Raw genomic sequence first — 12,015 nt, 5'->3', positions numbered from 1 at the left:
GGCGGCCGCGCGGAAAGTTGCCGTCGGGCCGAGCTCCTCTGGGCGGGCTCCTTTGGGCGGGCCTCGGCTCTCGTCTCCAGCTGCCGGGAGCGGTGCAGAAAGCGGCGGCTCTCCCTTCCTTCCTCGCGTGTTATGGCTGTGAGCGGCGCCGCGCTGTGAGCGCCGGGGTATGGATATGTCGGACCCCAACTACTGGACGGTCCTCTCCAACTTCACGCTGCCCCACCTGAGGAGCGGCACCCGCCTGCGCCGGACCCAGAGGTAAGGGCGCCCGGCAGGCCCGGCCCTGGGCCACCCTTGCGCTGCCGGCTTCGCGCGGCCATCCGTCCGTAGGACTGCGCCGTGCCCCGGCTCCTGCGGGTTTTCGGTTAGCTCTCTGATAGTTGACCTTTTATCCGCACGCATATACTTTATATGGACAACTCTGGGAGCCTACTTTGTTCGCTGCTCTTAAAGAGACCGCTCTGTGCAGCTGCGCGGTCCGAGGCGGGCTGGGTGACGTTCATATATACAGGGATGGCTTTTTTTGTTTTGTTTTTTTTTTTTTTCCTCACTTTTTTTTTCGGTAGCTTTTCTCCTCTTGACCGGAGGGAAGCGGTTCGCGGTACCTGATCGCTGCCAGCCGCCCGCCGGGTGCCGCCGTGCCCGCAGTGCTGTTCCGCAGCCGCTGTCACGCGCCGCGCCGAAGTTTGTCGCTCCGCTCGCCTCCCGTCCGCCTTGCTGGGACGTCACCCGCCGCGGTGTGCGGCTCGGCGCGCTTCTGTGTGAAGCTGCCGTCGATATCTGCGCGGGGTTGTCCCCGGGATGTGACACGGCTCGGGCGGGGCGGGGGCTACGGGGCCCGAGGGTCCGTGCGGTGATGCGGTGACACGTCCCGACGGAGCAGCTTCTACAGAACGGCGGAAAGTTAGAATAACAAACCGAGGACACGCCTCTCGTGCGTGAAAGTGCTACTGCGGCTCATACCCAGCCCGGACCTAACTTGAGTTAGCTACAAGCGCCGGGTTTTTTGGTGTTCAGTTATTGTGCTCCTTCTTGAATATCATGTCCTCTTAACATCTCAACTGAATATCTAGTTATGCCTTTACGCTTTTTTTTTTTTTTTTTTTTTTTTTTTTTTTTTTCAACAAAATAAACATTTGTGTAAAAAAAAAAAAATAGTGGGTCTTTTTTTGCACCTTCATTCTTCCAGTACCTATGGGAAGGTGCAGAAATGGGTTTTCTCAAAGTGTATGGGAGACTTTTCAGAATTACAGAGTGCACATTTGTGCCACTGATATTTTTTTACTTCTATTTGAATGCCCTCCTATTTCTTAAAGACATACAATACTACAGAATTGTAAACTAGAATGATAGAATGCTTTGGCTTTGACGAACTGTTTGAAAAAATGTATAAAGTAGCACTGACTGCTTACATTTTATAAGTAAGAAGTTTCAATGAATAGAATATGCCGTATATACACCTCTGTTCTGTGTATTATAGCCAACCCAATCTGAGGAAGGGATTTCATCCACTGAGACCTGTACAGGCTTGGAAATTCAACCCATGTGAACCTAATAAGGTTCAACAAGAGCAGCCCTGCAAAGAAGGACTTTGAGGTCCTGATGGACAAGAAGCTGGGTATGAGCCAGCAGTGTGCGCTTGCAGCCAGAAGGCCAACTGTGTCCTGGGCTGCATCAACAGAGGGGTGGCCAGCAGAGAGAGGGAGGGAATTGTAGCACTCTGCTTTGCCCTTCCCTCATGAAGCCTCACCCAGAGTACTGCACCCGGGCCTGGAGCCCCCAGCACAAGGAAGATACAGAGCTATTGGGACAGGTCCAGAGGAGGGCCACAAAGATGAGTGAGAGCTGGAGCATCCTCTCCTGTGAAGAAAGGTTGAGGGTTTTGGCATGTTTAGCTTGGAGAAGAGAAGGCTGCAGAGAAACGTCATTGCAGCCTTCCAGTACTGGAAGGGGGCTTATGGGAGGGAGACACCATTTTTTACACAGGCTGATAGAGACAGGACAGTGGGAAGTGGCTTTAAACTAAAGGAGGGGAGATTTAGGTTAGGTGTAAAGAAAGACTTCTTTACTCAAACAGTGGTGAGGCCCTGACGCAGTCTGCCCAGAGAAGCTGTGGATGTCCCATCCCTGGAGGAGCTCAAACCCAGGTTGGACGGGCCCTGGGCAGCCTCAGCTGATGGGTCAGGTGCTAGCTGACCCCCTTGGTGCTAGCATCACGGGGTTGGAAGTGGATTGTCTTAGAAGTCCCTTTCAGCCTAAGTCATTCTTTGATTCTATTACAGGGGTTCCATGTTGAACACCCTCTGCTTAGTAATAACCAGTATGTCACTGCATTTTAAATCTAAGAGCCTGCAGTGGGGGTTCAGAGCTCTTTTCAGGTAGGTTCCCTCACTTGGTGGGAAGCCTGGTATCTCCCTTGCTGACTGCCCCATTGCTCCAGTTCTCTTTGTGAAGGGATGTGTCCCCTCTGCCTGGCACTTATACCTGTGTTAATGTATACAGAGTACATTCCAGAGTAATGAAACTGTCAGGAGAATTAAAAATAATACAGGCCATTCCTCTGGTTCTGCTCTGGTTAATTGAGATAGCAGCTGGATCTGCATTTTCAGAGCTCCATCTGATGTCTTCAGAAACTCACAAACCCAACTGCTGCATAAGTCATCTGGAAGGATTTACCTTTATCCTTTTACATGCCACAGGATTCTGCCTCTTTCTGGAGGAGTGCTGTTTGGTGATAGCCGCTCATATTATGTGAAGCTTTTCAGGTGTTTTAGAGATTGAAGACTATGAGGAGGCCTGAAGGGATCTTGTTCCTGTGACACATGAATCTGCTGGTTGTGTTTAAGTCTTGGGTCCACTGATCCAAGGCCTTGGGATTCCTTTCTAGCATGAGAGCTTTATTTTTATTTTGTTGAGTGCTTTTTTTTTTTTTTTGGTACTTAATCTTTGTTCCTCTGGCATGTTCTCTGACCTGTGTTACTGAGATTATTATGGGCGAGTAGACCTTTTCTGTGTGCACTGTCCTCTTTACAGTTGAGATAACGAGAATTGTATGCAAACACTAGGAATTTTGGAGGTTTTTTTGGCACGTATTTCCTTGAAGGAGGATTTCATTTCTCTTTTTGAGATTCTCTGAAGAAAAGAAGTAAAAGATAAGCTATTTTCCTTCAGGGGTTAGTGTTGAGCTGATCAACTGAGTTATAACAAAAGCATAAAACTTTATGGTCTTACTTGCTCACCGAAGTCTTTAATTGAGGCTTTTCTCTCCTGCAGTAGACTTAACTGAACTCAATTGCAGCAAGTCTGGTTGGAAGTGATACCTGAACAAGAAATATCCCAGCCTGACTTTCAAATCAGGGCTTTCAGGACTAGCAGGTAGAAAAATTCGGTTACTAATTAGTGGCATTTGGTATACAAGTCATCAAGTCTATAAATGACATGGATTTCACCATACCCTTTTGCAGAAAAGAGGCATGCACACCACCACATGATCTTATTTTTCAGATGCTATAGGTATGTGAGACTTGTGTAGTGCTGATTTGGTGTTCCTGACAGAAATGACAGCTAGTCTGGGTTGGAGAACAGGAGAGAGAACATGAGAGAAAGACCATGTGTATGTGTGTACATTATAGACATGGATATGTACAACTACATAAAGATGTGTAAACAAAAAACATATTACTTTTTCATACTGAACATAGGTAAAATATATCTACTGCATGCTACAATTTGCAGTTATCTCTTCTGTAACTTCTGTCTCTGTCCTCTGTATTTAAAAAAAAAAAAAAAAAAAAAAAAAAAAACAAACGGAATTTTTTTTTTTTTTGTACCTTTTTTTTTTTTTTTCCCTTGCTTTTTTGTGGCAGTTGCACTGAAACAGTGTTATTACAGTCTGTCTTGCTTTGGGTCAGAGAGGTTGCATTGCTTCTCAGCCAGAATACACTTTTGGATGATGCTTGTATTATTTGTATGCAGACATTGAAGTGGTACTGAAGAGACTTTCTTGATAGGCACTTAAAATATTCATCAATCATCAAGTAATTCTTCAAGCATTCAAAGAATTTCTGACCATATTGGAAACGTGAATTGTTGAATATATATATAAATCATAGCTCTTTTTGGAAACTCCTAGAGAGAGCAGAGTTGTCAGACTGTTGCTGCAGTTCCGTTAGTTCTGGGACAGTATGCTTCCTGGAAAATATGGAGCAGGCTTCTTGAACTTGTGGGGTTTGGCAGTTGGAGTAGGTGGGATGATAAAGTTACGATGTAACTCCTGCTTTTGGCTCTTGTATAGATTTTCCTTTTTCAGCATGATGTTACATTGTAGTATTTGTATCCTGTGAATCTATTTAATATTTATTCAGTAGCATGTGCTAAAAGGAGACCTGTTAGAGTCATAAAAACAAGCAAAAAACCTGAATACATTTATTAACATAAAAGCAGCCGTCACTGCGCTGATGCCAACTGAATGTGTCAGCACTCCATTGTGAACTCTTTTACTTTTGTTAAATAGGAGTACCACTGGTTACAGCTCGCCAAGGATTGCTATTGATTGTGTTTGTGTTATTTTGCTATGTGTTTCAGAGTGTGGTGATTTGGAGAGCTTTGTCTCTTTCCTGCTGTCAGTCCTCTGTATTCACCTTAACTTCTACATGCAAGACAGGGAGAGTCAGAATATTTCTCTAGTAGATGTTGAATATACTTAAGAAGATAATTATCCTAAATCTGAGGGGGAATGAGAAATAGGCTTGAGCAGGCCACCCGGGCTTCAAAACACCTTGTCATCGAACAGGAGGAATTAGCAGGTATCTGCTGGGCTTGCTGTGCAAGATAGTGAAGTGTTAATGCATCTTGGGAGTTTTATTTCCTTTCTTTCACAGCAGAGGTTTGTGTTAGGAGAATAGTCTTACAGTCTCACTATCAAAGTAAGTACACTGTTCTTTTTATTCAGTGTAGCTTACTTGGCCAAACTTTTTGTTTGAGCAATTAATGTATTTCAAGTTCTGCTTACAATTGAATGTTGGCAACATTCAGTTTTTTCCAGTGAGCCTTCATTGTTTCTTAGCTTTAGCCAGACTGGAGAGGATTCATCTGATTGCATTCTTGTTTTTTGGGGGTTTTTTGTTTGTTTGTTTTTTTATTTTTGTATTTTTGCTTAGTCTTTACAATGAGAAATTTCTATTTGTTTAGAATTAAACCGAGATCCTTACTTATACTGTAAGAAGAGTCATCCTGTAGAAAACCTGGGGAAAGCAACAATAAGACAGATCTAAGAGAAAAAAAAAGCTTGGAAAGTGCTGGAACTTTAAGAAGCTGGGTTTTAAAAATGATTTTTTAGCCATTGTGGTTAGTGTCTGTTGTTGCAGAGTGGCAGTCTTTGTCCTAGTACAGAAAATCAACAAGACAGCAGTCCAGGCTTCTGTTCAGTAGCTGTGGCTGTTGGGACACATCACACGATACGGACGCATTGCGCAGAGATGTCTAAATTCAACTCTACATCTGCTGTTGATGTCCTGAAGAGCCGTTAAAGTTCTTTCTGTTAGAAGTTTACTGATCCCTCTGAAATGTAATTTTTAAATATACAAGCAACTTCCTCATGCAGCTGTTAATTGCCTGCCTTTTATGCTGCATCCTCTGTCAGTTTCAGGTTCCCGGTAGCAGTAAGCTACATACCTTGCTGTGTGGCTGCACATGCTTCACCTATTGGTGAGCCTTGGTAATTCTTTGTCAAAACTGTAAGAGTCAGTTAAGTGGACTCCAAAGTGGGTTCTCTTGAATTGGTTACACGTTTCAGTGTGCATGCCTTAGAAAGTAGGAAACTTGAGTGGCATTGATGTGGTTAGTTACTGGACATGACCCAGTCACTAGCTGGAGCTGCTGTGTTCCGAGTCTGAATGTTCTGCTAGCTGATTTAGGTTGAGCATGTTTAGTGACACTGAGTGGCACGCTAAATTAATAATGGAGTAAAACTGTTCCACGAGTTGTGTAGTTCTTCTATGTGTGTTGGCAAACCAATAGGCTGTACAATGTTACATCAACATATAGAATGAGCAGACTTGTTGAAGGGAGCACTGCTATAGCACCAAGGTAGATGTATATATGCCTCACTGTATTTCTCAAACAGAGAAAAACAGTGTTAACTTTGATTCAGGTGTATCACAGTCAGTGATAGCTTATGGATTTTCCCTTGGGAACCCTTCAGGTGATCTCACCTCTGAATCTTTGCAAATTCAATAACTGCCATAACTGTGAAGCTTTAAAGCCTCCCAGTAGCACACAGCATTAAATAATCGTGTGTAAGCATAATATGTGTCGTGTATCAGGCTCTTAAATCTCATCTGATATGTCTATTGCATTACACTGTGCTTGGTTACCTTACTTAATTTTTAATGGGACTTTAGTTTTCTCTTTCTTTGTAGCAATACATATTCTGTATATTGTTGATATTTTTGTTTTCATATGCTATTGGTGTGCTAGCTAGATCTGCTGCAATATAATCTTCCACCTGAATTAAGCAGGGATACAAAAAAATATCCTAGTGCAACCTTAAATCTCATGGCAGGTCAGTTCTGTGATTTTATTTGAAATGCTTAAATTGAATAGTAGCAAACTAGAAAACTCCTTGGCATGCTTCCCAGTAAATATAAAAGTACCTCAGAAATACTGTAAACTGGAACAACTCCCAGATTGATCTACCCAATAGAAGGACTTTACAACTACCAGCTGTGCATTGCTAGTGTTCCTGCCACTGACAGATAAGTACAAAAATATTGAGGTCAAGCCAGAATAAATATATCAATTTTTTCTTCCTTTCTGTTGGTTAGCAATGCTCTTCACTAAATAATTATTTAGGAGTAAGGAAAACCATCATGCTCTATTGTTGCTGAGAGATTATAATTATTATTGTAAGTAGAATCTGTTATTCCCATGAAATGCTGGCATGTTCAGTTTGGTGATTAGAAAGTAAAATCTGCTGCAGTTTCCTTCTCCCACCCATTCTTTTTTTTCTGCATATGCGGTAATTATGTAGATATTCCAGCATGTAATGGCCTGCTTTTGATCCCTATCATTTGGCTTTAGCCTAGGTTTAAAATTACGCATTAATGAAAAACTGTTAAAAGGTTACCCACTGGTGATTTTTCTTCTTTTTTTTCTTATGAAAGCGTTGAAGGTGATGTCACACAGGGCGCTGATTGCTGGCAGGAAAGTGATTGTTCTGTCCATCAACTTACGGCCTGTATTAACTAACCATGGGTTTAAAACATAATTATTAATACCAAATAAATCAAAGATACATATGGCATCTTACAAGCATCTTAGTAGTTTGTGTGTAATATAATGTTAGACCTAGGTAGTTGCTGGTACATTTAAATGTGTTTATTTGATTACTGAAGAAATACTTCTCCTAATGATGTTTAATTTGTTGAAACATAGTAATGTAAAGTGTTGCATATTAAAATACTTCATATTACTAATGTGTAGACCTCATGGTTGTTGGATATAAAAATTATTGCATTGGAGAGTTTGAAAAATATTTTTTCTTTCATGGGGGTAAGTTTGATTTATTGTGTGTGTCAGTGGGGGAATGCGTCAGTCTGAAAACTTCTTCTCTGTCTGATAGAATTTTTTTTTTTTTTCCAGAGAACTTGCTTGACTGTAAGCTTAACCTGCTGTAGCATAGGAGCGCAAATATTAGCAGTATCAGAGGATTTTTTAATCTTTCTTTCATACATACATCTAGGCAGACTAAATACATGGGTGTTTAGACATCTGTGTACATAAATACTTAAGCAATAGCTTTAAAACAATGGCTGTTCAGAACTTGAGTATTAACATTATAAGGTCAGTTCCTCAGTTGGAAAAAACTTGCTCCCTTGTGCTTTGTTCAAAGATGCATCATGACAAACAGGAAAGAAGCTATTTCATCTACAAGGGGATGTGATATGGCTATTTGTAGTGGCCATCAATTAGTAGTATAGATTTTGAAAGTACCTCAAGTACAGCCGTTTCTGATTTTGTTTCTGGAAAATGTGACTTGTCTTCTAAAATTGAGTAGGATTCTGGGCTCTATTCCACCACTGGAAAAAGGAGTCTGTTTATTTGATTTTTAATAGCATGACTTATTGAAACTAGTATTTACATTGTGAAATATGCCTGTATTACTCTTAAGAAATAGAGAAGATTCCTTAAAAGAAGTCGTCCTTTTATTTCCAAGGAAGTGATACAGATATGAATTTTATCGTGAACTTGAATTGAGAGGGCTAATAAATTCAAAGTCAATTTGTTTGAATGCTGGTACTTGTTATTTGTGCTTGTTTAAGTAGCACTCTAGATGTTTATAACTGAAACAGTAATGGAAGAGGAACTTTTCTTTTTCTCCAGCTGTTTCCCTTAATGCCTTTTGGAATAGCGTAAAGTCTTCCCTTTCTAGAATGCTGGGCCCCTGTCATCCTGTATGGGATCTGGCATGGGCTCATGAACAGAGCTGCTCATGAATCTCAGGAGACTTGCACGTGTGGGACAAGTTGCAGTGTTGGATCCTTAGCTCTTCTTACACACCTGGGAAAGTGGAGTTACTGTATAATAAAATTCATATTAAAGCTGCCTGTCAGAGATGAGTTTTCTATGAAAAATCTTTCCTTTGTTTCTGGAATACATTTAAATGTGATGTTTTAATATATCAGATTTAACTCCTAAGATTGCTATGAGGAAGATGGAGACAGTGGTTTGAAGGAGTTGACCTTCTTCTTGATAAAATGTGAATGTAACAAATCAGGTTATAATTAAAATCTTTAAAAATCTTAAAATCTTTAAGAAGCTTTTTAGGTTCTCTTTGAGAAGCAAGAAAAAAGTGATATTATCACTTGATGAGCTGCTGAAATCTTCTGGAAAGGTATTCCTACATTATAGAAATGGATATGAACATTTTTGGGAGCGTGAAGAAGGTGGCTTTAAGAACAGCTTATTGTATAAGTCATTACTTACACCTCTGACATCTCTCCCACCTGCCCCCCAGACTGTACTGGAACATATGTGCATGTTGGCTGGCTCTGATGGGTGGGATGCACAGAGGTGTCTGTAACTGAGTGGCAGATCCTTCTTCCAGCCAGGAGGTGGGGAAGCTCTTGGGAAATGTCCCAGAGTTGGTACTGAAGTGGAAACAAGAAGTGTCTTGCTCTCCGTGTTGTCTGACAGTGAGGGGAGGTGACTCTAAAGGGATTTTCTTGGCAAGTGAATGGGACGAGAGAACTGAAAATGTTGGAGGACGGCTACAGGGGTTGTAGTGCTGCATTCAGTTAGGAAATGCAAAATTGCGGGAAGTAGAGCTTCCTTAGTTCCTCTGTTAAAGGAATTATTTGCAACAATGTGTCTAATTCATAATAATATATATCTTAATGTCAGTGAGCCTGGGAATCTCAAAATGATGTTATGCTTCAGCCATGGTCATTTCCTGTTGTTTTATATTTCTACCAACAGCTGCCTCGGTATTTAACATAATTTGTTGTCAAGACAGTTTTCGTAATGAAATCAACACACAGCTTTTATGTTCCCTTTTATGGAAATAAGAATAAGAAGGCATGAATGTTAACTCATTCATCTGACAGTGCTGTTTACTGCTAAGTCGTAATTAGCTAATGTCCTTTGTGATAATACTGTTAACCTTCACAAAGTGAGCTGATAATAAGTGGATTGTGTGCATTTGTTGCACGGGTTAGCTTTTCCAGTGAGTCTACACTTGCCTAGCTTCTTCTTACGCATGGGTATGTCAAGGGAATTTACTGAAGTGCTGTAAGAGTAGGAGTGAAGGCAGTCAGACAAGTCCAGTATGCTCTATTCGTTTTGTCTACAAACAGCCTACGCAAAAAGATGATTATGTCGGTTCCCTGTACAATCAAGTTTTACCAGATTATCTTCCTTTTATTTCCCCGACAAGATGGACAGGAACAGTATGTAACATGTTTTGTAAGTAAGCTCGTTGGTTTTTTTTCTTTTTTTTTCTCCCCTTCTTTTTTGTTACCCGAGGCTTGATGATTTGGCTTCTTCCCATGTCTTTTTGTCGTGTTTTGATGATTGAACTATCTTCTTTGTAGGCGTCTGTTCCCCACCTGTGGCCTATGAGTAATGAGAGAACATGAGCTCTATTGAGAAATAAAGTTGGTCTCTGTTGGTTTTTTTTTTCCCTTTTTGTTTGATTGGCTCACATGTTCTGTTCTGTCTTGCCAAGTATCAAGATATTGATACTTGATACTTGTATTAAGCATTGTACTTAATATACTTGTATTATATTACCATCATTTGCAAGTTTTTGATTGATGGATTAAACCTTCAAAACCAAAAATGAACCTTCTTCCTGTTTTGTTTTTTTTCCCCAAGTTCAAAAATGAAATTTCTTTGCTTTTTCTTACTTGCATTCTCCAAACTTTACAGTAGCAAATTACCTTTTTTTATCTGTCTTTTGGTCTGTCTTTCCTTTCCTGTAAGGGAATGCTTTAAAGGAAATTCAGAACATACTGGACTATATGAATATACAAGGTTATTTTATTAAATATGCAAATTGTGTGGTCAGACTTAAGCATTCAATATTATCTATAAATTAATACCTTTTAACCATCATGTGTTTCCTTCTTCTGATTCATAAATTAAAAGGCAAGGAGAAACCTGTAGGATCACCTACTCTGGCATTCTACAGGAAAAACAACATGGAGTAATAGTAATCTGGTCTTACCAGTCAATGTATTGTGTTTATTTAATCACTGACAAATTTGAGAGAATGGAAAATCGGAAGACCTGGATCCAGGAGCTAGAACTTTAGTAGTAGTAGGCATACCTTGTGCATGGAGAAGTCCAGTAACCTAATGAAATAAAGTATTGCTGAAAGTAGTTTTAGTGTAATGGTAATGTATGCATTTGAAATATTAAAATGCCTGTAAGGTTTTAGATGATCTTGGAGTTGCATTTTAATAATTATTTTTTGACATATTACTGGAAAAACTGCTCAAACATTCACATGTAACAAGAGAAAAAAATCTACCAATGTAATTGCTCTGTTTTGTGGAAGAGCTCATATGAAAAATCACAGTGATCATTGGAGGCATCTTTTTCATTCTGATTATCATATACACAAGTTGGGGGTTTACAGGAAACCCGGTGAAGGACTTTTTATAAAGGCATGTAGCAACAGTATAGGGGAAATGGTTTTAACCTGGAAGAGGGTAGATTTAGACTAGATATTAGGAAGAAATTCTTTACTGTGGTGGTGCTGAGACACTGGAACAGGTTGCCCAGTGAGGCTGTGGATGCCCCCTCCTTGGAAGCAGTCAGGGCCAGGCTGGATGTGGCTTTGAGCAACCTGGTCTAGTGGGAGGTGTCCCTGCCTACAGCAGGGGGTTGGAACTAGCTGGCCTTAAAGGTCCCTTCCAACTCAAACCATTCTATGATTCAGGCATCTCAACAGAACAGTTAGTATGTTTTAGGATAATTTTCTTTCTCTGCTGACTTGTATTCTTACAAAACCATTTTTCAGAAAGATACCAAGGTGCCTATAAACTACAAGTGGGTGAGTTAACTTGCCACTAGACTATAGCCAGCCTGTACTCAAAGGCCACAAATACTATCAACAGAACTGTCCAGGATAGGTAAAGACAAATGTAGGAGTCCTTCTTCAAATACAGTGGAAGTGAACTTTATTAATAGATTATAAAACTTGATTGAAAATATAGTTCTTTTTATAGTGAGATAAATGGGAGAAATGTGGTGACCTTTTTTTTTTTTTTTTTTGTAGTAAGTGTACAGTATAATCTGCTTGGGTTTTTTTAGCCATTTATTTTTTAATGCCTATTACTCTAAGAAATCAGTGCAAACTGATCCACTGACTTTTGCATTTATTAGGTAATGTATTTTGTCCTGTGTCGAAAATGAGGGCAACTGTTCCCTCAAAAATTTTGCACAACAAAAGCAATTTATGCACAATGCGAATTTTCTCTTGGCTTTATGAGAGAATTGAAATATTTT

General features: G+C 40.3%; 1 protein-coding gene across 3 annotated transcripts in view; it reads left to right on the top strand.

Moving 5' to 3' along the window:
- The window catches only part of MAST4 (microtubule associated serine/threonine kinase family member 4), a 152,784-nt gene that overhangs the window by 47,280 nt on the left and 93,489 nt on the right, over positions 1-12,015 (top strand). Inside the window, exon 1 of one of the 3 annotated variants that reach the window (XM_042825540.1) lies at positions 76-261. The exons of the other annotated variants lie outside the window; for them this stretch is intronic. Within the exon in view, the coding sequence (XP_042681474.1) occupies positions 170-261 (92 nt within the window). The 5' untranslated portion in view covers positions 76-169. Of the gene's footprint in view, positions 1-75; positions 262-12,015 lie in introns of those variants that run through there. 3 annotated transcript variants of the gene reach the window in all.

The sequence above is a fragment of the Centrocercus urophasianus genome, unplaced genomic scaffold (genome assembly GCF_019232065.1).
Source record: "Centrocercus urophasianus isolate 14NV4802_14NV808 unplaced genomic scaffold, USGS_Curo_1.0 seq_25, whole genome shotgun sequence".
Classification (NCBI taxonomy): domain Eukaryota; kingdom Metazoa; phylum Chordata; class Aves; order Galliformes; family Phasianidae; genus Centrocercus; species Centrocercus urophasianus.
This window is presented reverse-complemented; position numbering and strand designations above follow the sequence as displayed.